We start from the raw sequence: 27,948 nt of genomic DNA on the forward strand, positions 1-27,948 counted from the left end.
CGACGGCAATGGGTAGGGCGGGGCCTGACACTTAGCTTTATCCCCTTCCCCTGAGGAAGCTCACAGCACTCTGGGAGGGAGGCCGTGATTTCTGTGACCTTGTTGGTGACATGGGTGCCACAGGCTCAAGGGAAACTGCCATCAAACCTCCTCCACATCTTGTAGTCGATCACGAGGCCACACATCAATGGCCAAACTGCAGGGAGCACCTTTTTCCCAGCGTGAGGCCAGGGTGGGGGTGGAGAGGGACGGCATCGTCCCGGAGGTCTCCACAGTCCAGTCAATAGGACCACGGGGCGGGAGCAGTGAGGGGCGCCTTGGCTCCTCCCACCCCCGCTCCTGAGCACCTGCCACAGCGAGATGCCACCCCCTCGAGGGGCGGGACACAGAAGAAATGGAATGGAACACTGTTCTATTGCTGAACACCAATATGCCACTTTATTGTTTGGGTTTTCTCCCACTTGTCACAGACCTGTCCATGTTCACACGACGAGGAAAATCAACCCGCAGTGGACGCAAATGACCAATCAGTTGATCATTCTGTATACGCTTCACACACATCAGCGCTTACGTGGTAGAAATACCTTTAATTTGATTCAGTCTCACGGCTACTCTTAAAGTCGGTGTCAAGATTGTCACATCTTTAAATACAGATAGAATTGTCAGAAGTACATATTTTATATATATATATATATACACACATATGTATATATATACACACACATACAGAAAAATACAAGACTAATTGTCCACAATATTTAATTTACACACTACTGTAACTCTATGCAACTTCTGAAGACAAGTTAAGGGGTACAGGAAACTGTTTAGAGCAAGTAAGTAGTTTGGTCCAATATTATCTTAATGTAATGGTTATTCGCTCCCTCTCTTTTATGGGACAACATACTATGACATACAACACATGCACAGTCATTCACTTAGGAACAAAGGAGTAAGACACCACTCAGACTAACATCTGTCTACCCAGAGGGCCAACCAACCACACACAACTAATAAGGCTATAATACAGCTATGCAGCATAAATGGTCAACACTGCTGATCCTAGAGTGAGCACCATATATACATCTGAATATAAAAAACACAACAAAAACCGAACACATACGGGTTCAAATGTGCCATTCCAAGGCTATACATAATCACAGGAAAAAGTATTTACATTGCTTGGAAAACAGCTGCAACAAAGAGTTTATTGCCAATGCCCTTTATAAACTTCTCTCCTATGTTTAATACAGATGTTACGCTCACTGTCTATGTGAACCACACATCTTATTTCTGGCCCTTTATAAGATCCCTGCTCAAGAATTTCAAGCAAATGTGTTCTATGGCTTCACCCACACACCTATTCTCATAGCTTTCAATTATAAATATCACACTGAAATAGAGCTATAGCTTAAAACACATCTAGCCTAGGTCTAGAAAGTAAAAGTATTTGAAGTATCATCTTTACTTAATCTAGTAAGTATACAATAAAATTCAGAGCTCTGAGTAAAACAGATGGGTACTAACGTAGCAAGGTCAGTGTACACTTGGAGGCCTTGCCCAATGGCATGCCGTCCCCTGGGGCTCCGCCACTGTGTGGACCAGACACCTCACTGGAGGCTGATGAGCGTGGGAAGGCCCGGGCCCAGCCGCATCCTATCACCAATGCGGCTAAGCATCTAAGACCCCTCGGGGCACAGCATCTGGCCCCTTCCGCAATCAGCAATGTGCAATACACTGTGCCTACAGATAAAATTTGTCTTGAAAGATGATTATCTGGTCAAAAGGAGTCTCTGTACAGGAATAGTTTAAAGCAAGAGTTCTTGATTATTGTTTTGGCAGGAAGGCAAAGTGAAAAATATTTCCAGCAAAAAAACAAAACTGAAGCAGGTTTTGTTTGTTGATTGTGTGGATTCTACCCTTCTATGTGTTGATTGTGTGGATTCTACCCTTCTATGTGTATTTTTTGATTAGCCAATTGTCATAGCTAATTGAGCTAAAGGATATAAAATGGAAGTAACAAAAGAGACAACCTAATTACCAAACTCGTAAAAATCAATCCATGTATATACATATATGTGTTTATATATGTTTTTTTCAATGACCGGGTTTTGACTCTGCCCACCTCTGAGTGCACTTTGCCTCCACGTTAAGCCCTGCAGTTCCTTCTATCTACATGGTTCTGAAGGAAACCCTGGGCTGTGCCCTGCGGGAAGGAGTTTACACGAGCGTCATTTTGTTCTGTTACACAGACACACCCTATAAGTAGAGTTAAGACATCATCAGTTCACACATTATAAAATAAGATTGTCTGCTTGTCATTTACCACAACAGGGGAAGCTGCCTTATAAATCTAAGTACTTTATCTCACCTATTACAAAACAAGAAAATCTTTTTCAGTTAATTTTTAAGAGCCCAAACTTTGTTCACACTACAGCTTAAGACAAACAGGTGTGGGTATGTTGAAATCTCGGTTTAAGGTTCTAGTGCAGACGTTGGCTGTACTCTGTCCCGCACAGCCTCGGAAAGCTGGCGGGCACGTCCGCGGGCTCCAGGCCTGTCGGCATCTCACCGTTATTGCTTTGGTTCTGTATCGGACACCAGAGTGTGCCCCAGAGCACGGAGTCTCCGTGTAACAGGTCAGGACAGGAATTTAGATTTTCAACAAGGAAATACAAGCATGTTTTCTCTGTCTAGGTTAAGTGCGGAACATCACATTTCTAAGTGCTCCATTTATATTAGGTTCCAAATATACATTTTAATTTAATCCTGATCATCCACACTAAAATTCTGAATGTAAAAGTGACACACGAGATTGACTTTTCGGCTGGAACAGAAAAGCAGTGTCTAGCAGCAGCATGCACAAGGACCATGCATTGTCACAGCGCCAGGCGAACGAAGGGAAGCGTAATAAATAACTGCCCGCGGAGAGGGTAAAACCGAGAGCAAACAGTGAAGGGAGCCGGTCTTCACTGCTCTGAGCAGGAAGCGTGCGAGTGGCCGGGCGGCCACTGTCAGATGACGTGGCAGCAGGTGGCCTGGCTGGAGGCGCACAGCAGCCCCTCCTTGGGGTTCCGCTGGATGTTCACAGAGATGGTCTTTTCGCACAGAGGTAGCTGGAGCACGTTGTTTTTCAGGTTCCTGCTCTGTATCCGTTCTAGCTCAGTGGTGCTGTCCGCCACGTGGTCGGAGAAGAACTTGAGGCTGCCCACCACGGGGGCCTGGCCCAGGCTGCCCGCGGAGCTGATGCACATCTTCCACGTGGACTTCTCCTGCACCTTGACACTGGAGAAGGACAGGCCGTGCTGCGGGTCAAGAATGTACTTGGTGCCCCCGCGGAGCTGCGAGCCCAGGCAGAGGCCCATGAGTTTGAGGCTCTGCACCAGCTCCCCGGCGCCGCGCGAGGCCAGCTGCGTGGAGTTGGCGGGGCCGGCGCAGCGGCGGGTGCTGCCCGAGGTGCCCCCTGGGGTGCCCCCTGAGCCGCCCGAGGGGCTGCCCCCGCCCGCGTTGTTCTCGCTGGGGCTGGCCTTGTCCGCCCCGCCGCTGCTGTTGCTGGGCTTGCTCTGGCCCCCGCCGTCGCCCTCGCTGCCCGGCGGCCCCTCGCTGCTGTCCCGGCGGTGCCAGGAGTAGGTGAAGCCGCTGTCTTTATCGAGCCGCCGGCGGCTCTCCGAGTCGTCGTCGCTGGTCTCCGAGCTGCTGCAGCTGGAGCCGCGGCCCTGGCTTTTCCTCCGGTGGTAGCGTTTGTGCACCGTCCCCGGGGAGGCGATGTTCATCTTTAACCTGCTCAGCTTGGGAGGCAGGTTCTCATCCATGTCGAACTCGTCGTCGGACTCCCCCTCCTCGAAGATCTGGTTCAGCACCGGGGCGCTCTTCCTCGAGGTCAGCCGGTTGGTCACCGAGGGCTTCCGGCGCAGGACCACTTGCGTGGAGAGGGACATGGGTTTCTTGTCCTCCTCATCCTCCTCCTCGTCTTCCTCCACCCGGAACAGACACTTCCGCCCACTGGCCGCGGGCTTCAAGCTCGCCGGCGGCACCGCGGACAATGCCGGCCCAGCCAACTCGGGGAGGTCGTCTTTCTTGGCCGTGTCACACAGGCCTTTGCTCCGGTGGCCATTGAGGACATTGTCGGCAGCCCGCGCAGGAGCCGGAGGGACGGTCGCGTGGGACAGGGGAGTGGCGGTGAGGTCGTCCTCCAGGTCCTGGGGCACGTCGATTTTGGTGGGCCACGACTGCCTGCGGAACAGATGGGAAAGGACACGCCATGTCATCATATGCAGACTCTGCTGAAGGACATTAGACACAACTTACCGGGACAAAACCTGCACACTTACAAGAAAAGAAACGGCAGCCATGCAAGCTCATTCCACCCCGTGACGGTCAGAAAGGACACCTGAAGGGCACGTTGTCCCAGCCCCCCGGCTTTCCAGGGGCGCCTCTCCTCTACAACAGTGTATGCCCCAAGAAAAGCATTTTTTAAAAGCACACGGGAGTCACCACTAAAGCAGAATCTGAACACCACATACTCTGTCCCTCTGGGTCTGAGATCACAGCCTGTGATGGTGTGTTGCTAAGAAGATTCACCTGAAATTTCCAGTCCTCCTTTTTGTAAAAGTCTGGTATTTACAAAAATAAATGGAAATAGCTGAATGGATTTAACATGAGAATGTTGGAGAGAAGAGTTGGTGAATGCTGGCATATATCATCTCCTCACCAATTAAAAAAATGCAACCAGCAAAATAGAAATACTTGCATTTTCAATGATCAGGAAGAGTACTGGATAGCAAAGTCCACTATGACGTAAACTCTGATTTTATCCCCCATCTGGGGTCACTCAACGAGAACCCGATTGGTAGCTAAAGAGAAAGACTTTGGAAAATGAGGTCTCTGGCTTGTTTTGAATAAACATCTTGGAATTCTCAGCTGTCCTCCCTGCCCAGGGACCAGCAGATGCCAGACACGTTTACAACAGCCACTTCCACACGACGGCATCTTCATTTCACACCAGTTATGTTATCCTAGAAATAACACCTAATTAAATCTATAGCTGGTAAAACTCCTGGCATTTACAGCCGACACCCTGCCCCCAACTCAGAGCCGATCACGTTCCCTCGAGGGTGGAGGGCCATTTGCTACCGTCACTGCGTGGTAGTTTATGGAAGCTGAGTGTTCCATGTGTTTGAGGTCAAGCAGTGTCTCTGGAAAAATCGTCTGTCCTCCACCAACACCACTGCGCCCACTCCCGGCGAACCTCGGGGTCCCAGAGCAGAGCCGCACACAGTGTGCTTTCAGGCCGAGCAGCTACCAGAACATCACCCCACGACCATGGGGGAGCCCATGGCGGGTACTGACTCGCCAGAGCAGCAGCCAGTCCATTCGAGAAGGATGGGGCGGGGCACAGCCTGATAAAGGCTCTTCTCTCCTCCCCTCCCCACCGCCGGAAACAGGATGGGTGAAGGCTACAGCTGTAGTGGTCAGGCTGACCATAAGGCATCCTCAGCCACAGAGCCAAGTCAGGCCCAGGGTTTGGACATTGAAGTCACAGTGACGTAAAGAGAAGGCAAGGAAGCAGACACAGGAGGAAGACAGGCCTGCAGGGCGTCTCCACTCCAGAATCCCCAGGAGGTAAAGGAAAACTGTGGGAGGCTCTGATACTTCTTTATAGCTGCTATTGGCTTTGCCATTTCCAGAAGTAAAACCAATTTTACTCAGTTACTGTTTGATCACTTTTAGATTGAGCTCTGTTCTGTCTCACTGAACAGACAACAGCTCGAATCCAAATATCCCTTCTCCAAAAGGACTGGGTGGCTCCCGACTTGGTGGCCCAGCTACTCGGAGGCTGTGCTTTCCCACCAGAGGGCTCAGCAGGACGAGGCTGGCCCACCCTCTCCGTGTCACTCTCCTGCTCTGTCTCATGCCCCGAGTCCCCTGGCTCCCTGGCCCAGGCCTCTTCCAGGCCGACACCTGACAGCGTGCCTAGTTTCCATTACAGAAGAATGTGTGCAGGACGCGGAGTTCCTACACTCAGCTTCCAGCTCAGACTTCTCACTCTTTTCTTCTTCGGCCACCAGGACTGCTTTCTTCTCTCTCTCCTGTCACTCCAGCCCAAGCAACAACCTAGCATGGCAAGTGACTGCAGGGAATTTAACCCCAATGGTTTTCCTCCTCTTTTTAAATAAGTATATATTCACACACATATAATCATTCATTGTTGGGTGTACGAGTAGAGAATTATTCAGAATTGGGAGCGTCCTTTGTTTTTTGAATCACTACAGATCCAGGGATTACTTTATCTGGATATGAATTCTAATAAATTTCCTAATGATGGTGTCAAAGGTAACCCTTCCTATGCTCTGGTTTTAAGCGGAAAGCTAGCATGGCAGGAGAACAGGAAACTGGGGGGGAGGATGGAGAGTTCAGGAAGGAGGGAGGAAAAGAGAGACAGGGTGGTGATAGTCCTACCAGAGGCAGCAACAGGGAGCCGGGCCGGACGTACCCCACAGGCCCTCACTCATCTGGCCCTCACCGCACCCCAGGAGGCAGGCAGTGTGCTTCCTCCCCCTTCACAGGCCGACTCAGCAGCTGAGTCATAGGTTAAGTGACCTCCCCAGGTCATCAGCCAATAAATCAACTGGCTAATCTGACTGTCAAATCCCTGAAATCCTGAGACAACATCCCGGCCCAGAAATGCCCTGTTATTTTTAAAAGTTATTTCAAATAACTGAGGGAAAACTGGCCTTGTTCCTGGAATAAAAGAATAAAGAAATGAACTTATTAATACATGTCAGACCTCGAAGAGTTTAATGAAAATAAACTACAGACACGCTGGCTTGAGACCGTCTCCAAACCTGTTCCCGGCCAGGCCAGCAGCCCCAGCCCCGAGCCCAGGAGCCCACGGCATCCTTGGTGACGCAGGGTCCCAGTCCCCACTCGTGTGGAGAGCCCCCATTGCTGTTCACAATCTTGCCCCAGAGTTAGGAAGCATTAAGCAAGCAAACAAACAACGTTCACTATTTCAAAACGTTAACTTACTAAAATCAGTGAAGATTTTTTCTCACCTAAACTGGGCCTTGATGTTGCTGGGGCTGGCGGACCTGGTTTGGATTTCTTTCTCCTGCTTCTCCCGCAGGATCCGTTCGGCGAGCAGGAAGTACGTGGCCGTGATGTGGTTGTACCTGTTGGTCTCCAGGGCTCTGGAGAAACAGGGAGAGTGCAGAGACCTCAGTAGCAGATTTTTACAAGCAGAACTGATGCTTTTAAAGTGCAGTCCAAGCAAATGGATCCAATGCTCAGAGTCTTTAAAATTAAGAAAGATCACAAATAAGAAAAAAACCTAGTATTTAGATTACTTTTGAAACTCTAAAAAAACTGCATAAAAATATTCAGTTAGTAAGAAAAATCCAAAATGCTGATGGCATGTGGGCTAGATGTCAGGTTTAGGTGCATAAAAGGAAATGAGGCTTCAAGAATGTACACATTATCCAAACTTTACTCTGTCGAAGTGTTTGTTTTCGTTGCGCTGGCTTACTTGCTGCCATCAGAAGTGTGAAGTGGGTTCTATGAATGTGTATGAAACACTACTACCAATCACAAAAATCAGTTTTTACTCTTACACTCTCCTGGCATTTATTGGAATTTTACATATTAATGCATTATCATTGATGTAACCGAGAGCCTGTCATTAGCATCTTCTTTGTCAATGATTTCACTCATCCATTTCAAAACTGATGCTCTGAGAACCGAGTGCAGCCACCGGGGCTGGGAGCTGCTGGGGGTGTTTGGCCTTCCGAGGCGGCCCTGCCTGCTCCCCTGCAGCTGGCCTTCCAGGCAACAGCAGGAGCAGGTGACAGGGGCCCACCAGGCCCAGAACTATGCAGCCAGGCTTTTTGGGAACTTTCTGTCGTTAGTGAAAATACATAATGAACACTAGGAAAGAAGCAACATGGGGATCACTTTTCACCACGTGTACCTGGGCCACAGCTTAACAGGGGCGGGCGGGCTGGCTGAGGACAGACTCCAAAGTAAGAGCCCACGAGAGCCAACACATTCGAGTCGCTGATGCAGGGTCACCCACAGAGGAGGGCTCACGCTGCTCACGCTGTGGACGCAGGAAGACCGAGACCGCCTGGAAGGGCGGCTCAGGCGTCCAGATCCCCGCTTCCCTCCGGCGCACGCTCACTGGTGGACGGGCACATGGAACCTCCTGAACCATTTGATGAGCGCTCCTTCTGGGTTTGTAACTGAATTTACGTGAGTTAAATAGCTCTGTGACACCACGGCAGCTATTTATTTATTTAAGCTAAGAACATTAAGACAATTCAGGAGATAAAAACAGCCTTCTATCTACTCAAAAACGAACAGTCATTTTCTATGCACTACTAAAGTGTGTGTCCTTGGCAAGCCAGCTCTTTCCATTGTACCAGCTGTTCCAATGGGTTAAATAACGTTTGACTTTTCCTTTGTGGAAGTGTTTCATATTCTAAAGCTAGGACCTCCTATAGAAATGAACCAATGCTAAAGCAAAGCACATCTTTATATTATCCTCGATTCTAAACTGCTCAGGTTATTTGTAAAAGTTAGGTGATTTCTAAGCCCCTGAGGTTCTGAAGTCTCTCTGTGCTGTTCAAGGACTTAGTTAATAACTTGTGGGTTCCAGGTGGCGGCAGCAGGGGCTCTTCAGGACCCGAGAGCAAGTATTTCAGATGTTGAGGGTCATGTAGTCTCTCAGATACGCTGCTGTAGCACATGCACCGTGGACAAAACATAAATGAATGGGCACGGCCGTGGTTCACTAACACTCTACTTACATAAATGCATGACTGGCCCCCCACATGCCAACCCCTGACTTAGGGGACTTGAGATGCTGCCCCATTCTCCCTGCTCACTGTGGGAACCAGTGAGGGACATGGGAATGAAGAGAATACTGCTATGGGCAAGGCATATACTGGGACACAAAGCAGGCTGTACCCCAGGAGGAAGGGAGAAAGGCCACAGCGCTCAATGAGACACCCCTTGGTCACTAGTACAAAAATAAGCAAAATACAACAAAACCTAAGAGCCAGGACCAGGGCAGGGAACTCCAGGGATAAATGGCATGACCCTGTCAGCTGGGTCTCCAGCCATCACACAGTGCCACAGGCCCTGGCAATACAGAGAGAGCCCGTTCCAAGCATCCAAACCCATGGCCCCTACAGGTGCGTGGTAACATACTCGACAATGGCATCTCGATCCGCTATGTCCCCGAGCACCATGCGCTGAATGATGCTGTTGTGCTCCTCCTCCGAGAGGTTCTTGTAGGACACCAGGGGGATGTTATACTTGGTGGCTGGCGAAGGGTCCACACCCTGAAGCCAAGGATGGTTTTCAATCTCTTCTAAAGAGGCCCTCCTCTTGGGATCTCTCTGTAGCATCCGGGTGATCAGGCTGGAAAGGGAAGTAAGTCCATTGTTCAAACAAAGGTAGTTCTTTGAAAAAGACTAATAAGATAATAAACCGCAGGCAAGATTGCACAAGACAAAAAATAAGAGAAGGCAACAGGTGGCAATATTAGAATGAAAAAGGGCAACACCCCCACTAATCTATAGACTTTAAAAATGTAATCAGAGGATATTATGAATATTTGAGACTAACAAATCTGAAAATGTAGATAAAATGAACCAGTTCCTGGCACTATCCCTCCAGGGAGCACGCCCTTGCCATTCCCTTCTCCCTCTCCTTCCCCCAAGGCTCGTATTCCCTAACCTCTAAGGGCCCCATAATATTTTTGCTATGGTCAATAAATTCTTGCTTGCTTTTCCATTAAAAAAAAAAATGAATGAGTTTCCTGAAAAACACAACTTAGCAAAACTGACACAGGAGAAAGTAGAAAACTGAGTGGTCCTATGATTATTAAAGATAATTCCTCTTGGAGGGAGACACAGAGGCTTCTAAGTTATTAGAACCTTTCCATTTCTTAAGCTGGATAACAGGTACAGAGGTGTTCATTTTATTACAGACACATTTTAAACATTCTTGTTAACATATTTCAATATAAAAATAAGTTTTTGAGTAGAGGCTGTGGAGATACTTCTTGAATTACAAACATTTAACATGCACACAACATATATCCTGCTTCCTGGGGCAGAGAAGAATCATAGTAAAGGCATAAACATCGCCATCATCAACATTCATATCAGGTGCTTCCTATGTGCTGAGGGCTGAGCCAAGAACTTTTATAGACATTAATTTATTTCATTTTCACAATAACCCAAAAGGTGGGTTCTATTATTCTCACATCATTAGTAAAGTGAGAAGTTAGTATTTGAATCCAGAGAGTTTGAACACCTAAGTTCTTAATGATCCACCACATGGCCTAAGATGGGGCTCCGCCTGGAGGAAGGATTCTTCAAACTCAGATTTCCTTCTATTTCCACCGCCCCCCCCCCCCCGAGTTATAGTTGACATTCAATATTAGTTTCAGGGGTACAGCATAGTGACATTAGTTTCAGGGGTACAGCATAGTGATTAGACATTTCTATATCACAAAGAGAACCCCCAGAAGTCTACTTCCCATCTGGCAACACACATAGTTACCAGCTGAATCTATGTTACGATAGCAAAATCCTCTGAGTGGTAGCTATACTCTCAGCCAAGCTCATTTCAAAGCATCACCCACAACATCAATGAAATCCTGAACTTCCAACAGTTCCTTTATTCCACTATATTTCTTACTACACATATCCGAGTGCTGTATGGTACTTTAAATCCAAAACAATCAACTTGAGTGTATTTTTGGTTGGCTGCCCATAGTCACATGAACCAAAACAGAGCTCTTTAGTTAACTGGGGGGAGGGGGATGGGAATAAAATGATGAGACACACTATGTAAATCCTAAAATGGCGTGTTGATTGTCTATTTCAGAAATGCCCTAACTCTTCCCTGGAACTTAAAATAATTCCAGGTGGTCGTCCTCATTGCTGATGCAAACAGAGAAGAGTAATTCTCATGGGAATGTCTCATTTCAAGTAAAGTAACCCCCTCTCCTGGAGACTGAAACAGCACGTAATGAGCTTCTTGAAAACTGGCATATTTAAGCAATACAGTAATACACTCTGTATCTAATATTAAATTTCAAATCATATTCTGGGGTTAACTCCCCAAAACACACTTATCAAGAGCAGAAATATTAAGTTCAAAAAAATAAAATAAACACACACTTTTTTGTACTTACTCTTTACACTCTTTAGACACATGGGATGGGACCGTGTATTTACAATCCATGATCATTGTCAATGTTTCACTGTCATTGGCCTCTTGAAAGGGTGGCTGCCCGCACACCAACATGAAAAGGATCACTCCCAGACTCCATATATCTACGAATCAAAGACATACTGCTAAATATTGTACTAGTCAGAAAACTAAAGATACTTCGTTAAAGGAGACTAACAATATTATTTTATTTTGAACAGTCAAAAGCACTTATATCTCAAAGTATAAAGACTAGGGAAGAAAGGTTAAGCCCCAGTAAGATAGAGATGGCATTTGTTTTGTTCACTGTTTAATTCACTTAAGGCCCAAGCAAGTGCCAGGCACACGGTGAATGGTCAATAAATGTTGACTGAAGAGATGAATTAATTCATTTGTTAATGACAAGAACATCAACTGGAAAGTGTCTATCAAGGTCCACCAACTGGTGGACAGGCACGGCTGTTTCCCCATCACAGTACACAGCAGAGGTAAAGCTCAGAGGGTAATACTGAGACACAAACAGGATTTTGCCTAAGGTCACAATTATCTCAGTTGTTCTTCACCTCGATCCTGGTGAGATAACCAGATCTTGCAACTCATGATCATTTTATAGATGAGAAAATTACAGCTTGGAGAGGAGAGAAATGTTCCTGGCTGTCAATGAGAGGACGAAGCTAGGACTAAAGGTATATAAGTCACCAGAAGCACACTTTTTGGCTTAAAAACGGCAGGAAGGACCTACTTAATACAGCCGTTAAAGCACTGGGAAACGTAGCAGCTTCCTGTCACTGCAAATGTTCCCACAGAGGCTGGGCAACCACCTGTCCAATATCTGCATGTGGCACCCTGCAGATGCAAGGCTGGACAGTCACATCTGAGGGCCCTCTCACTCTAGCAATAGACTAACGCTGATAATCAAAAATAATCCCTTCTTGTATGAAATAAAAAACAAAGCTGTCAATCAGATGGAAAAAGGTCTTCTTCAGATGAAAAAAAAAAATCCATTTAGGAAGGGTATCATATAAATTAATTCATTCCAAAAACTAATGTATAGACAGATTATATCAACATTCACATAAGAGAGAAATTCAAGAAGCTTTCCGGACCACAAAGGCTTGGAGGAGAACGGAGGAGCAGGCCACCGGGCCTTTGTGACCACATCTGTTAACACACGACTGCTCTCATTACAGCTTAAATGCCCCAAATAATGTAGGTTCCAAGTTATTTTCCAAGAGAATTAAACCTTGTTAATAAAATATATTTTCCTTGGTCCAAACTAAACAAAGAGGGTAATAAAGGCACAAACACAAAAGTCACACACACACACACTGGTTTTTAATACGTACATTAAATTTTCCTAAGGATGCTCCAATGAAAATTGGCGAAGTAGGTAGAAAACGCCACGAAAATGAAAACATTTATGCAAATGAGAATGAAAGGGACCTAAGGATCTTTCAGTCCAAACCCGTGGCTCTGCAGTGTCCCTGAGCGGCCCACCTGGCACTGCCTGTTGGATCCATGAGTTATGGGTCCCCCTGCCCCAGGACAGTTCACTGGCTCAGCAACCATTCTACTCACTAAACCCGCATTTCTTTACCTTAACCTTGGACTCCAGAGGGCCATCCCCCTTCAAAGTAAACATCCCGAGTAATGTGGCTAGTGGCACCTGCTCTTTATAACCTTGGACTCCAGAGGGCCATCCCCCTTCAAAGTAAACATCCCGAGTAATGTGGCTAGTGGCACCTGCTCTTTAACCATCCAGTGAGAAGAACTGATCACCCCATTAGTATCTTATGAAGATTTTTAATGGAAATTTATATAGGTTGATGTTTAACTTAACCTTCTTTGTAGAATTGAACCTGCTGTTTTTGGTCACCTTGCCCCAACTCTCAAGCCACCACTGTGAGTAAGGCAATTACAATTATTGTCCCTTTAATGCATATGCCTTTCATTTTATAAAATATCAACTATCACCTAAACCCACCTTTTCCCCAATGCTCATTGCATGGGGGGATTTTTCAGCAAGTTTTTGTTTATAATATACACTTGACTATCTCTTCCCCAAAGAAGGAGGATTTTTAAATGGCTTACAAAAAAATGTGCATAAACATAAAAATTAGGATTAAAACAAAAATTTTCTTCTGTTGTTAATATTGATAATGTCTAATGCTACTTACTACTATACCCAAACCTAGCCGTGAATATGTATTCTATTTGAGTTACAATATATCCGTATCATTCCAAAGACATCCTACAAACACAATTTCTATAAAATGAATTTGGTTCATTGTTTCTTCTACCACCTCCTACTTTCACTGTGGATCAAGTGGTTTGGATTTTACTTTGTCTCTGTGCTAAACTGGAGATGCTATCTGACAGTGCAATGACACAAAACCGATGTTTTCAAACCAAATATCGACTAATGATGCCCAAAGCCTTATTTGGTTAAACACAACTTTCTTTTCTGCTAAATATTAACCTCAGCAGCAACAGGCACGTCCAATTGTTTGGCAATGTTCTCTTCAAGACCATCTGCCCAAGCAAACGAGCACTGCTGATTAGGAAGTGACGCATGACCAGGAGTCACAAAATAAAACCAACATAAATATACACACTGTCTCCAGTGAGGGCCCAAACAATTTCTGAACATGGAAATGCTTACGTTTGGGAAACTTAGGAATACAGTGCATGCACAGTGCAGCCCATGGTCCGGGGCAGCGCCTCTGGGGAACACGGCGTCACCAAGAGGGCAGTTTTGGAAGGCAAACGGCCCAGCCCTAGCTGGTTGGCTCAGTGGACAGAGCGTCGGCCTGCGGCCTGAAGGGTCCCGGGTTCCATTCTGATCAAGGGCACATGCCCGGGTTTCGGGCCCGATCCCCAGTAGGAGATCTCTCATCACTGATCTCTCTCTCTCTCTCTCTCTTCGCCTCTGAAATCAATAAAAAAATATTTTTTAAAAAATAAAAGAAGGCAAACGACCCTCTCACTGACAACACGAGTATTCAGGGGCCATTTATTCCATGTACTTATCCTCCAGGCTTTTTATTTCTCTTTGTACTCTGTTTTGCCTTTGAATCATTTTATTTTTTCATCCTAAGGGCCAAAGGTACGGGAAAAAGTGTCACTAAACAAATGCAAAGTGGTATGACTTTAACCAGGTCCCGGTCTTTAACATGGGAACAGTAACAGTGATCTACTTCCTCTTAGAGCTGCTGTGGGGCTGAAAAGGACTGAAATGGACTCCATGCGAAGTCCTCAGGGCAGGGCCCAGTGCACAGGAGGTAGGGAGGGCCCGGAGGCAGAGGGGGTTGCTGCTGCCCCGCTCCCATTCGAACGGGGCAGGCCCTGGTCCAGCACAGCGGACATGGAGGTACCCTACCCCTGGCAGGGCTCCAATTCACTGTGAGAAACAGACAGTAGGGAACAGGAACAGAAAGCAGGTAAGCTCAAGAAGGCACAAAGCCAGCAGAGAGAAGAAAAACTCCTGGAGATAGGCGAGAGGAACAGGGGAGGTCTAGGAACACAGGTTAAAAAAAAGGGATGGCCAGGAGCTTGGGTCCCCAGGACCAGACATCAAGAAGGGCATCGGGACAGATTCTCTATCACACTCCCCCACAAACGGGGAGGGAGGCAGTGCTTTTCTTAATAAAAATTCATTTTAGTGGGTATTTTAAATGATCTTTTTTCATTTAAAAAAGTTTGCTAATGAAACTACAAACTCCCAAGGTACAGATCATAGCCTCAGCCTGAGATCCTAGGAGCACAGGGATCCACAGAGTCTGTCATTGGGGGGTGGGGTGGGGAGGGGAGAGAAAGCATGGAACAGGGACTTCACATTATTTTCATTTTTAAAAACGTTCAAAGAATTCTCTACTCAGAGTAAAGGTGCACAGGTTAACTAACACCAATCAACCACCTGAAAAATCAAACTTTATGTTGATACTATTTGAAGCACATGTTTTGATTTCATACCTAGCTATAGACTCTTGGTTAATAAAAATGGAAAAAAGAAAATATCAATAAATACAGTTCCTTGTGTGTGTGTGTGTGTGTGTGTGTGTGTGTGTATATATATATATATATATATATATATATATTTTTTTTTTTTTTTTAATTTCAGAGGGGAAGGGAGAGGGAGCGAGAGATAGAAACATCAATGGTGAGAATCACTGATTGGCTGCCTCTTGCACATTCCCCACTGGGGATCGAGCCTGCAACCTGGTCATGTGCCCCAACAGGGAATCAAACCGTGACCTCCTGGTTCATAGGTCGACGCTCAACCACTAAGCCACACTGATCAGGCCCTTTGGTGTTGTGTTTGTTTTTTTTTAAATCTTCCAAAAATAAAACATCTTCCAACTCATGGAACTGTAGAAAGGGGTGCAAGATAGCAAAGTCTGTGTTAGTATAAAGGGTGGAGTTGCTGGTCCCCCAACTGGCTTTCAAGCTGGAACTCAGAGCACAACCATGAGCACGGAGGTCGCCTCTGCCCAATCTCAGCAGGTCCCGTTGCCACCTGAATTCTGCTGTTTCTGGCGTTAGAGGTGGGGTTTCTATCACAGGGCTCGCTGCAAGCAGGCTGAGGAGATCAAAATGAAAACAAAATAAAGGAACAAGCTAATGATTAATTTGAGGACAAGCAATTGCCACGGGGGATTGGGTGGGGGGGAATGTCATGACTACGGAGATTTTCTAAACATCATTTCTGAAGTGAATTTTCTAGACAGCAAAAATAAAAAATGGGGATTAGAGAGTAATAAAAACGGAAGGCCAGAAGTAAGTTCTAGGTGGAAACCTCTATTTCTGTCTCTTTTATCAGTGTAGCCATGAGTCATGGCAGAAGCAGTGGGAATAGAATGTTCTCAAACCACGACAGGGAAGCAGGGACCGGCACCTTTCACCACTTACAACCGGCAGGATTTATGCAACCACTTCTCAGTTCCAACTGTGCTCACCAGCAACGGACACATGACCCGACGCTAACATAAAAGGCAATGCTTTCTTAGAACAGCAAGGACGGCTGCAGACGTTTGAGGATGAAACCTAGGAACCCCGGTTCTGGAATAATATTCACAAACCTAAGGCCTATGGCAGGGGTCCTCAAACTACAGCCCACGGGCCACATGCAAATACAAATATTGTATTTGTTCCCGTTTTGATTTTTTTACTTCAAAATAAGATATGTGCAGTGTGCATAGGAATTTGTTCACAGTTTTTTTTTAAACTATAGTCCGGCCCTGTAACGGTCTGAGGGACAGTGAACTGGCCCCCTGTTTAAAAAGTTTGAGGACCCCTGGCCTATGGTCTGCTGATGTGAATTCCTGACTACACAATAAAAACTACTCATCTGCATTCACCATCACCTAGAGCTTTAGTGCCTAAGCATCCTGTCTGGACAAGATCAGTGGCTGGTTCTAAGGGACATGACTAGAGACCATTCTGAAAGTAGATCATCTGAATGAACAGAGTAGGAACACAAGCAGAAGAGGAACGAAGAATTTGGAAAAGTCCATGTTTTAGGATGCCTCCATTATTCCTGGTTTTATCAACATTCTAGTGAGAAGCAAGGTTTTATTACTTAACAAGGGGATTATTTCTTCCCTTAAAAAATAAAAATAAGGATGCGTCCCATCGTCCCATATTGACTTCAAAAAATGTCTTTCCCACATCAAACATCAATGCTGCCCAAACTAGCTTATCATCTCACCCAACCTGTTTGTCTCCTGTTGCTCTAGCCTGGTCAGTGCAACTCCACCCAATCAAACTCCTGGAGACATCCCGGACTCTCATTCTGCGGGTTCTCTGACTTCCCCGTCAGGGAGGTCCCGCCAGGGCCTGTGCTCAGAACCCTCAGAGGCCCCGAGTGACCTGACGAGCTGGGCCACCTGGCGACTCAGCAGCACTACCAGGAGCTGTAGTTACAGGTGTTCTGTTCCCCTCCATCACTCAGAGCACCTCAAATGCCCAGTGTGTCCCCTGCAGGAGGTAGTCCTGCCCAATAGGGCACAGCCCCCAAAAGGCGGCTGAAGTGGAGGCGGACGGTTCCTGTCCTTCAAATAGCAGCTGAGAGAAAGGAGAGTATAAGTGTGGAGTGTGTGCACGTGGGGTGGGGGCGATCAGTGAAGACACTGCATTTCGTTTTAGCTGTTCAAGGCCTTGTGCAAACTTGTTTGACAAGTAAAAGAAAACAGGAAAAAGTTCAAGGAGTCAAAAGGTTATCAATCACGCACTGGGGGACTGCACAGGTTCACAAACCCAAACCAGAGAAGCAGAGACAACTGCCACTCAGCTCTTTCACAAGGAACTTCATGGCTCTGACCTTGGCCCCACTTGGGAAGTGACCTTGATGGATGAAGAGGGAAAGATAAACCAGGCTGAGACAGATCGCGGTCTGATTTCTTTCAGCAGAGACGTGGGTTCGAATTCTACTTGGGCCATTTCATTAGGTATGTATCCCCAGCCTGGTTTTTATGCATCTTACTTCTCTCCTCTGGAAAGTGCCACACCACCACTCCTCTGGTAACGTCAGAGGGGGGTCTGGGCAAACAGTGGGACACGGATCGCTGCACAGCCTGCGAGGACTGATAAAAACAGTGACCTCTCAGTGCAGGAGACGGCCGGAGAAGCAAAAAGGAGTTTATACTTTTCATTCAAAATACCCCTGTATTATTTGAATTATCTTATAAAAGCATTCATTTACTACTTGTAAAAAATTTTAAAAATTGACTGCGCTTGAGAGAATATTATGATGTGTACACACTTTAACTGAATAAGCACAAAGCTCTTTACAGGAACATAAAAGGCAGTAAGGCCCGGACACGGCTCTCCTCACGAGATGGTGTGCGCAGCCTGTGCTCTGGGGCCACCGCCTCGTAAGGCTCCCTGCACGGATGCACAGACCACTCTCTCCACAGCATGAGTGGCTACAGCAGGAATTCTTTTGTCATTTTTAGCACAAATAACTTCCTTCAAGGATTTAAAAACTCAAACATTAAACTCACTGATGTTTCATAAGAAACCCTGAATAGTTTTATAAAATGTGATGAAAGGAAAAGGGGGATGGTGGAGCCACAGAATCCCAGACACAGCTCAGTTTTCCGTGGGAGCATCAGCATCACAGTGTCTAGGCAGGGGTCTTATCTCGGAAAGCCAGTGCCGCGGGCCTTCTCCCTCAAGTTCTAGTTCCCGCTTCAGCACAAACCTGAGGGTTCTCGACGGGAAGGGGACACTGAGCCAGAGCTCCGGACCCACTCGGGTCCATTCCCAGACAGTCAGTCTGGGCGCTCTGGCTGTCTCGGAATTCCCACCTAGCCAGAACAACCCCGCGAGCTATTTCTAAATACTGGGGTGAAGCAGTGACAACGTTGCACCTTCCAAAATCTGGCCTTTTAAAAACACCTGGTGAGGCCCAGCGGCGTGGCTCAGGGGCTGAGCATCGACCTATGAACCAGGAGGTCACGGTTCGATTCCCAGTCAGGGCACATGCCCGGGTTGCAAGCTTGATCCCCAGTAGGGGGCGTGCAGGAGACAGGCAATTGTTTACTCTGATTGTTGATGTTTCTAGCTCTCTCCCTATCTCTGAAATCAATAAAAACATATTAAAGAAAAAAAACAACCACCTGGTGAGAAAGGGCTTCATGTGGTCCATAGCATACCTGTGAAACCACGCCTGAGTCTCTCTAAAGAGGGAATCACAGCTTTCGTCAGACTCAGTGAGTCTAGAACTCCCTAAATGCACACACAGAAGGCAAGGAAAGGCATTAGGACGTGAGCAGAGACCAAGAGGAGCATGGAGGGGACCATCCTTAGACTCTAAAGAAGTTTAGAAGGACGTACATCTTCACTTCTTTGTGTTGGTTTGTTTTCTAAATATGGAACACTTCACCAATTTATGTGATATCCTTGTGCAGGGGCCATGCTAATCTTCTCTGTATCGTCCCAATTTTTAGCATATGTGCTGCCGAAGCGAGCACCATTTTCATTTCTTTAGTTCATCCCTGTAATATTGATTCAGTTACACAAACACTGAGAGCTTGTCCTGTTTGCCAGGTGATGAGGACGGGGCACAGATAAGATATAAACACACAGTTCCCTCTCAAGGACCCTACTATTGAGCAAGAGGGACAGGGAGCCATCTGGAGTGTGCAAGACTTGGCATCCCCCCATCCAATTCCAAAGGGAAGAGGCAATCGGGGCCTGTGCCCTCTGCATTTCATCACCCTCTTTTTTTAGCCACCCGCAACCCTCTATTCTTTTTATCCAACCAGTGTGCCCACCCTGTGCCTGGGGCGTCCCGTGCACCAGGGTTCCGCGCTTCTATAGAGTCTCGCTCCACGTTCTTGTTTTCCTTCTTAGCAGACACCACCATACGTCCTGATGTCCTCCTGAGGCTCCAAGTTTAAATCACTCTTAAATTTAAATTAAAACTGTAAACTATTAAATTCGGCACTGTTTTGGACTGTACATCACATCACTATAAGGCTAAGAAATCAAGATAAATTAGGTAAGACAAAGTGAGTGACATAGAAAATGGGTTCCATAGAACGGTGGCAATCAGAGAAGTAAAAACAGTGACGGACACGCCTGGGAGTCCCAGCTGTAATGAGCACTGGTGCATCTCTGCTGCTGAGCGGGCTCAGCTCTGTGGCACCTGTTCTACTTCTGCCGTCCACCTCACCTTCTCCACCGAAGTCATCCTTAACCTGTGAGGATCCGATTGACAGGAGCCCCCGCCCTTGAAAGAACTAAACCCAAGAAGCGACTCTTCATGATAATGTTATTGTTTCTCAAGAAGCCACTTCCTGACATGAGCAGACAGGGTTTCCCTAGGAACGGTCACTACCTGGTCCCATCAGGGCTCCTGAAGCGAGCACAGAGTGAGGAAGCACAGACCCCCATGTAAGCACACACGTGTTCTGCAGCAATTTTTAAAAACATGACAGTAACTCCACCTGGCCACTTGGAGTTGAGTCTGCGCAGCGATGTGTATTCTTTCTGTTGTGGTTAATCCTCACCCAAGGATATTTTCCCATTGGTTTTTAGAGAGAGTGGGAGGGAGGGAGGAGGGGAAGAGAGAGATCATCAATGTGGGAAAGACACATCAACTGGTTGTCTCCCACGCGATCCCCAACCAGGACCAGGGATCAAGCCTGCAACCGAAGTCTGTGCACATGATGGGAATCGAACCCTCGACCCTTCAGTCCACAGGCCAACGCTCCACCCACTGAGCCAAACCGGCTAGGGTGCGATGTGTAGTCTAACAGGATTCCAAATGTATTGCGTTAAAGTTTGTTCTAACTACTGATTTTCCGTTCTATAAACTAGACTTTCTTCAACAGGTTTATGTTTCTTCTCCCCTGCCGGGAGCCGGTCCATGCTTGCTGTTTCAAGGGACCTGGCATATATGGCATACTGTTCTTAATATGTTTGCTCACCTTCTTGGCACTATGTGTTTTTTTTTTTTAAATATATTTTATTGATTTTTTACAGAGAGGAAGGGAGAGGGATAGAGAGTTAGAAACATCGATGAGAGAGAAACATTGATCAGCTGCCTCCTGCACGCCCCCCACTGGGGATGTGCCTGCAACCAAGGTACATGCCCTTGACCGGAATCGAACCTGGGACCCTTGAGTCCGCAGGCTGACGCTCTATCCACTGAGCCAAACCGGTTCGGCGGCACTATGTGTTTTAACCAAGGTCTCTGAGAAAGGTTGTTTCCCCAGGTAGGGATTTTCCCCTGAAGTTAGGGAGGGAATAAAACCTCTTAACTAAGTGCCAGGCGGGTAATTAATCACTTTAACTACGAACAATCATGCTTAAGCTACATAATCTTTACCCCCTGGAATGGAGATAAGAAACGCCCTAACCTTTGTAATAGAGATTGATAGGATTGAATCAACTGGTATAAATACAGATGTAACAAGACAGCAAGACACAGAACTTAGAAGACAGAACTTAGAAGACAGAACCTACACAGAACCTAGAGACAGAAGAACTTCGCTGGAGAGAACATGGCAAAAGATCCTGGACAGAAACTGGCAACAGAACCTAGAGACAGAACCTAGCGAGAGAACATGGCAAAAGATCCTGGACTGAACCTGACTATAGAAATTGGCAAGAGAACCTGACTAGAACCTGGTGACTGAACCTGGCTGGAGAACCTGGAGAACCTAGCAAGAGAACATGGACACAGAACCTGGCTGGAGATCCTAACCAGAACTTCGCTGGAGATCCTGGCTAGAGATCCTGGCAAGGCTGCTGATCAACTGAACGCTGTCTCCATGTCATTCCTTCTTCACCGACTCCGTCTACACCTTTGGGGACCCCTGGACCTGCTGGGGTTGGACCCCAGCACTCCCCCACCCCCCACACCCTCAGAAACAAAAAAGAAAAACTTTAAAAAATACCCAAGCCGATTCGATGTTTTCACCTGGCTAAGGGTTCCTTCTCCTGTGCTACATTCTGAGGTGAAAGCATGTGGCTTCAGTTTCTACGTGGATTCCTGTATTAAAACAGTGGCTATTTGGGCGATTTGAAAAGCTCTTCTGAAGTTCCAAGAAACTAATCAGTTATCAAATAAATACCAAGACTTTTGTTTTATTTTATCTAACATTTAACACACACTCAGAAAAGTGCCTACGTTAGAAGCTAACCTACTCCCTAAATATAAACAACCTGACATTCGGAAAGTTAAATACAACTACAACCGTGGGGCAGAAAAACACAGGAGCAAAGGTCTCGGGCCTGCCCTGCCTCCCAGTTTCCCACGGCAGCCAACATTTCAGAAATTCTCCCGAGGACAGATTCCCAAGGAGGAGAAAGCACCTCGGAAGGAAGGAAGAAGGCCGCGATCCTTGCAGGCTCTGGGACTGCAGCCACAGGACCAAGGAAACGTGTCATTCTGCGATCCCTCCAAGGGGAGGTGCTGAGCAGCACCGCTGATCACTGAGGCTGCGCTTGCCTCTGCCATTAGCTAGTACTTCACAGGCACTAAGCATTCATCTAACCCCATAACAACCCTAAGACGGGCACTACTGTTACCCCGATTTCACCAGGGGAAGCAAAAGACCAGAGGAATGAGTCAGGTGAGGCAGGAGAAAGGCAGTGGTGGGGCCCTCCACCTACAGAGCAGATGGTGAGGCCGCCAGGAAGTGGTATGGGGGCCAAGAGTGCCCTCGGCCAGGGGAGGGGAGGTGGAGGGACCTGAGGCAGGCTTGAGTGTGGATTGTGGCTAACAGCAAGGAGGCCGAGTGGCTGGAGCTGAGCAGGCAGCTGGGAGACAGTGGGAGGGATTAGTCAGGGAAGAGCCGGGAAGCCAACTCTGAGGGCCATGCTGGGCACCGAGCAGGGGGTGGGGGTGGGGGGCGCCTCTCGTTTTGGTTGCGAATGAAATGGGAGGTCTTGAAAGTGTTCTGAACAGAGGGGTGACGTGAACAGACTGAATGAAAGGGCAGATGAAAAGGAACTGATGAGCACAGCTTTCTTTCGGCATGAAAAACAACTACACATGCTTGTGCACTTTTTGAAGCTAGATGTTAAATTTCCGTCCCTAACACTTATTCTTTAAAGAACAGTAGAATTAGAATATTGGACTATTTTTCCACTAGTAACTAAAACTACGGGAATCTAGGGTTCAAGTCAACGGTAGGTAGGCTGGATGCACGCTGGAAGCCAGGGAAGCCCCTGGGTGTGGCCACACCAGATGATCGGAATCAGAATCTTCAGGGGTGGGGCCCAGGCAAGGCGGGGTGTTTTGTTTTCATCTCCCCTAGTGAAATCGATGGGTGGTGAGCTGAGAACTTACCACACCACTAGTACAGTGGAGTAAATTATCCTTTTCAAAGGGGCATCCACCTCTATTTCATTTGGCCTGGGCTTGTAACAGGGAGAGCAATAAGCAGCAGAACTAAACATGCAGTAGGGAAAACATCAAAACTCATAAATCACCCTGACTGGTTTGGCTCAGTGGATAGAACGTTGGCCTGCAGACTGAAAGGTCCCAGGTTCGATTCTGGTCAAGGGCATGTACCTCGGTTGCGGGCACATCCCCAATGGGAGCTGTGCAGGAGGCAGCTGATCGATGTTTCTCTCTCATCGATGTTTCTAACTCTCTATCCCTCTCCCTTCCTCTCTGTAAAAAATCAATAAAATATATTTAAAAAACAAAAAACAAACCTCGTAAACCATTTCTACCACCTTTTCCAGGCCAATCACTGAAGAATCAATGACTGAGTTAGCCTGAAATAACCATCCTTATGGTACCTGTAGATTACTCCACCCGTAACATTTCATACTCAAGAATCTTTATTACTCACACTAAATTCAACAGCAGCTTAATTATAAAACCCAGGGCACAGAAGCTTGCCTACCTGCTTCCCAAATACAATCATACAACATTCACATTACAAGCCCGCACATTGTGAATGCAGAACTAACACTGAATAAATAAAGTGCTTTTATTTACAGAGAGTTCGTGCCAGATCAATGAACTCTGATTTCAGAAATGAATGTCACTTCTCACAGGCATGTGCAACTTCAGAAAGCTTAGGAGAGGATTTTTGTTTATGCTCGTGGCTTTATATGACTCACGACGATGTTATACTTTGTAAAAGGCATCTTTCAGCGTAAGTGACGCTGCACTTGGTGGCTGGGTTTGGAGCGTGTGTGGCACATTTGTATGGACATGCTTTTCATAACCGATGCTAGCATAGCGACTTTCATTCCCAGTTCTTGACAACTGAATGCCACGTGTGTGACTGTGCGGGACCCAGGTGGCCATGCAGCTTCCGCTGGGCAGGGACAATGCAAGCTTTACGTTTACTTTAAAATGAAACAAACAAGGGGCTATGTTAAATTTAACAGACCAACTTCCTTCCCTATGCGGAGGAGAGGCACAAATCTTCCCTCAAAACATATGATCCCAATCTTCACGCTCGGAACTGAAACTGTGCCACCGCCTAAGGTCTCCCAATCGGAACCCATCAGGCCCATGTGTCCAGGGCAGCAGTGGAAGAGTAACTAATATAAACTTTAACCAGGTCAGGAAACACTGGGCCATTGCTAGGACATCTGCCTCTAGTGGGCGGCTACTGAGGTGGGAAATGAAACTCCACACAGACTTGGTGCAGCTTGGGAAGCACTGGGAAAGCAAGGGCATGCACAGCTTTCCTGGAATAAATCTGAAATAGAAGCAAGGAGTTACCAATCCATGACATCAGTTATTTCAGCAGATTTACATAAACCAAAGAGGAAATTTCCAATCCTTCAGGCCTACGTCAAAGTTCTATCCCAAAGGTATCGTGGCTCAGGTTGTTCTATCTGTATGGGAAGGAGTAATCCTTTACAAAATTCTCAGGGAAAACATTTAAATATCTGAACAGATTCTACATGTAATGCTGCAATCAGGTCGTCTGGGGCCACCCATTTTCTAGATCCTCTAGAACAGCGGTTGCCAACCTTTCGGACCTCATGGACCACCGGCTGGTTGTCGACCGCTGCTCTAGAAGACTCTTAAGGGGTGGGTGTGTGAGGTATTTTATCCGAGGACTAGAGCAGAGTGAGGAATAACTGCCTCAGTGCATTAAACGTGGCTTCTAGTCTAACACCACTCTCGGCTTGAATATGTCAAGGTTTCCCAAAACTCACTTATTATACAAACCATAAGCTGCTTAGAAATCAATAGTCCAGAATGCCTCAGCTTACGTCTTACTACTCTACTTCTTCGGTTGGACCAGATAGTCATTTTTAAATGCACACAGGATTCTGAGATGTCCTTCACGAATAGTAAGTTAGGTCCAGAGAAGGAATAATTAAAGATGCTTCAGCACGCAATTTTAAGATGTGTCCACCAAAACGTAAGGTATCACTGAGCCAGAGAAAGTGAAGAACCGCAGCTCTAAAACAAATACAAGTACCTGCTTTGAACATGGTGAAGGCTAACTGCTCTCACCTCAGCAGATAAGGATCATTTTTGGCTAATCACCTGATTTTAAAATTGCTTTCATTCTTAAAATTACAGTGTTAAGACTGCCATTTGTTAGCATGCATGTGGACACTGAAAAAGTGCAGTCTGTTTCTAGCATAGCGACTTTCATTCCAAGACCATAATTACTAAAAATGAAGTAAAAACAACCCCTACACGCCTCAGGAACATCTGCAGTGGGCTACTTGCCTTCCAGAAACCATTCCTTAGCCCTTTCTTGTCCAGAGCACATAGTCTAACTTGAAAATCAGTGTCTTGTTGTACATGATACTACAATGCCTGTAGCTGATCTCTGTTTTATAGATGAAGAAATGAAGCCAAGAGATCAAGTACAATGTCCAGGGTCACACTAATAAATGGTTCCAACGCCCAAATTCTTCGCACTGCATTGTAATATTCGTAGTACCTTTACAATAGGGTCTCGGTGACTGTTAAAGGGATTCCCAGAAAGGAAATGACTAGAAGAACCTAAGAAGATTGGAGAAGCACCCAGACCTTTAAAAAAATTGTAATAACCAGATAAGAGATTACCTTAAATGATAACTTACTTATTTTCCTTTGTTCTGACAAAAATACCTTATAAACATTTGCCACTTAAAAGGAAAACTAATGGCCAACTTTAGGGCTATATGGCATTCATAAAACGCAATCTGTTCATTAAGATGCATTTAATAGGCCGAAACCGGTTTGGCTCAGTGGATAGAGCGTCGGCCTGCGGACTGAAGGGTCCCAGGTTTGATTCCGGTCAGGGGCATGTACCTGGGTTGCGGGCACATCCCCAGTGGGAGATGTGCAGGAGGCAGCTGATCGATGTTTCTCTCTCATCGATGTTTCTAACTCTCTATCTCTCTCCCTTCTTCTCTGTAAAAAATCAATAAAATATATTTAAAAAAAAAAAAGATGCATTTAATAGAAATTCTCTTAGAAATTATTTTTAGATTTAAAAAACAACAACAAACAAACACAAAACAACTGACCTGACCCACTGCACTCTAGCCACTAGAATTCAAGTGAGCAGGTATTGGCAGTGACCTACCTACTGCAGGTGCATCATACTCATCCCCAAGCAGAATTTCTGGCGCAGAATATGCGAGAGACCCACAGCTGGTAGTGAGCTTCTTTCCTGGCTGAAATTTGTTGCTGAAACCAAAGTCTGTCAGCTTCACAAGACCTTGTTTTTCAAAGAAGACCACATTCTCAGGTTTCAAGTCCCTGTGAACCACGTGGAGTTTATGGCAATAAGATATAGCATGAACTATCTGAGCAAAGTACTTCTTGGCCAACTCTTCATTAAGTCCCTCCTCGTGTTTCATTATGTAATCGAACATATCTCCTCCATCCCCAAGTTCCAGAATGAGGTACAGTTTGGTCTGGGTGTCAATCACTTCATAGAGACGCACGATATTGGGATGCTGCACCAGTTTCATGCACCTCACTTCTTGGAAAAGGTGACCAGTGGCTAGTGTGTCCAACTTTGTCTTGTCAATAACTTTCACTGCCACCTTTTCACCTGTAAAGACATGCCTGGCAAGCTTAACCACTGCAAAGTGACCTCGGCCCAAGGTTTTATCCAGATCATACAATCCAGCAATCTTCCCATCGTATCCTCGCTTGAATCCTGCCATGCTGGTCCAACAGAAGAAAAACTATTCAAACTGTTTGAAACGTGTCTTCTCATAGAAGAATATCTGGTGAAAATAAGGAATTCATTTTCAATGTTGCCATGGGCATCTACAAAATAAGAGAAGAAACAAAATTAAGTTTCTATAACATTTCCTTTTATAATTTCATTAAAGAAAATTTTTAAGAGAAGTCTGAAGTAAGTAAATGGAAACTTAATTTTCATTTCAAAGCCCACACCCTTTATAAACATTTGACTACTCTAAACAATGTTACATTTAAGACACTATCTTAAGAGTTAAAATGTCAACTATAGGAGGCATAAAGTCAAATCTCCCATGCAAATGCAAGTGATATGAATCACTACCCCCCTCTCTCTATACATATTTAAATAAACAAAATAAGTCAAAACATGCGAAATGTTTTTCATCATCCTCATTTAATCCTTACAATTGCTCTCAGAGATAAGGACTCGTGGCCCCGTTTTGAGGACAGAGTAGTAATTTGGCCTAAGCTATAGGCCAGCGGGCACAAGAGGTGAGGCGTCTGACACTAAAACCTGTGCTCTGAACCATTATGCTACACTGTTTCTGCAAATTAATTTCAGAAACTAAATTATTAATTGTTCCTACTAAGACTGTTTAAATAAGAAATCAGTAGTATGTATAAGTGTTGGGGGGAAGTAAATTTTTTCTATACTGTGTGTTATCTTTGGTATCTGAGCTAATAATTTTAGTAAGATTAACAGGAAAATCTAAATGGTAAGATCTTACTTTATTTGGACAGTAGTTCCCCCCAAAAAAGTTTAAGCATATTTAATTTTCAAAAATAGAACTCTAAGCTAACTCCAGGGGACAGAAAAGTATCTTTAAATCTTTAACTTCAATTAATTATAAGAGCTGTAATTATTCTTAAAATTCTACCCAAGTCAATGTGACTATTGCAAATACAACTTCAGTTTTCAAAACAAACTTCTTCAGGATGCCCCCAAGTTATATAATACATATTTTTTTCATCTATCACTTTAGTTTAGATGCGCTTCCTGGAAAGTGGCTATATAAATCACATTTTATAAGTAAATCTGTTTAAATTAAATTTTAATTTAATTAATTGAAAATTTTTATTAC

General features: G+C 45.7%; 1 protein-coding gene and 1 non-coding gene across 9 annotated transcripts in view; both read right to left on the bottom strand.

The window, feature by feature from the left end:
* Nucleotides 1-415: 415 nt before the first annotated feature.
* SNRK (SNF related kinase) overlaps nucleotides 416-27,948 on the bottom strand; it is a 42,276-nt gene continuing 14,743 nt past the window's right edge. For 5 of the 8 annotated variants that reach the window (XM_036333150.1, XM_036333151.1, XM_036333147.1 and 2 more), the window contains 5 exons: nucleotides 26,238-26,932; nucleotides 11,204-11,345; nucleotides 9,205-9,417; nucleotides 7,053-7,187; nucleotides 416-4,230 (listed from right to left, as the gene is read on the bottom strand). In XM_036333150.1, the coding sequence (XP_036189043.1) occupies nucleotides 3,012-4,230; nucleotides 7,053-7,187; nucleotides 9,205-9,417; nucleotides 11,204-11,345; nucleotides 26,238-26,826 (2,298 nt within the window). In that variant the 5' untranslated portion in view covers nucleotides 26,827-26,932 and the 3' untranslated portion in view covers nucleotides 416-3,011. The other 3 variants (XM_036333154.1, XM_036333152.1, XM_036333153.1) reach the window with 3 other exon arrangements.
* On the bottom strand, nucleotides 19,086-19,193 carry LOC118668720. Its single transcript, XR_004971727.1, has one exon. It is a non-coding gene; the product is annotated as a U6 spliceosomal RNA (small nuclear RNA).

The sequence above is a fragment of the Myotis myotis genome, unplaced genomic scaffold (assembly GCF_014108235.1).
Source record: "Myotis myotis isolate mMyoMyo1 unplaced genomic scaffold, mMyoMyo1.p scaffold_m19_p_13, whole genome shotgun sequence".
Classification (NCBI taxonomy): Eukaryota; Metazoa; Chordata; class Mammalia; order Chiroptera; family Vespertilionidae; genus Myotis; species Myotis myotis.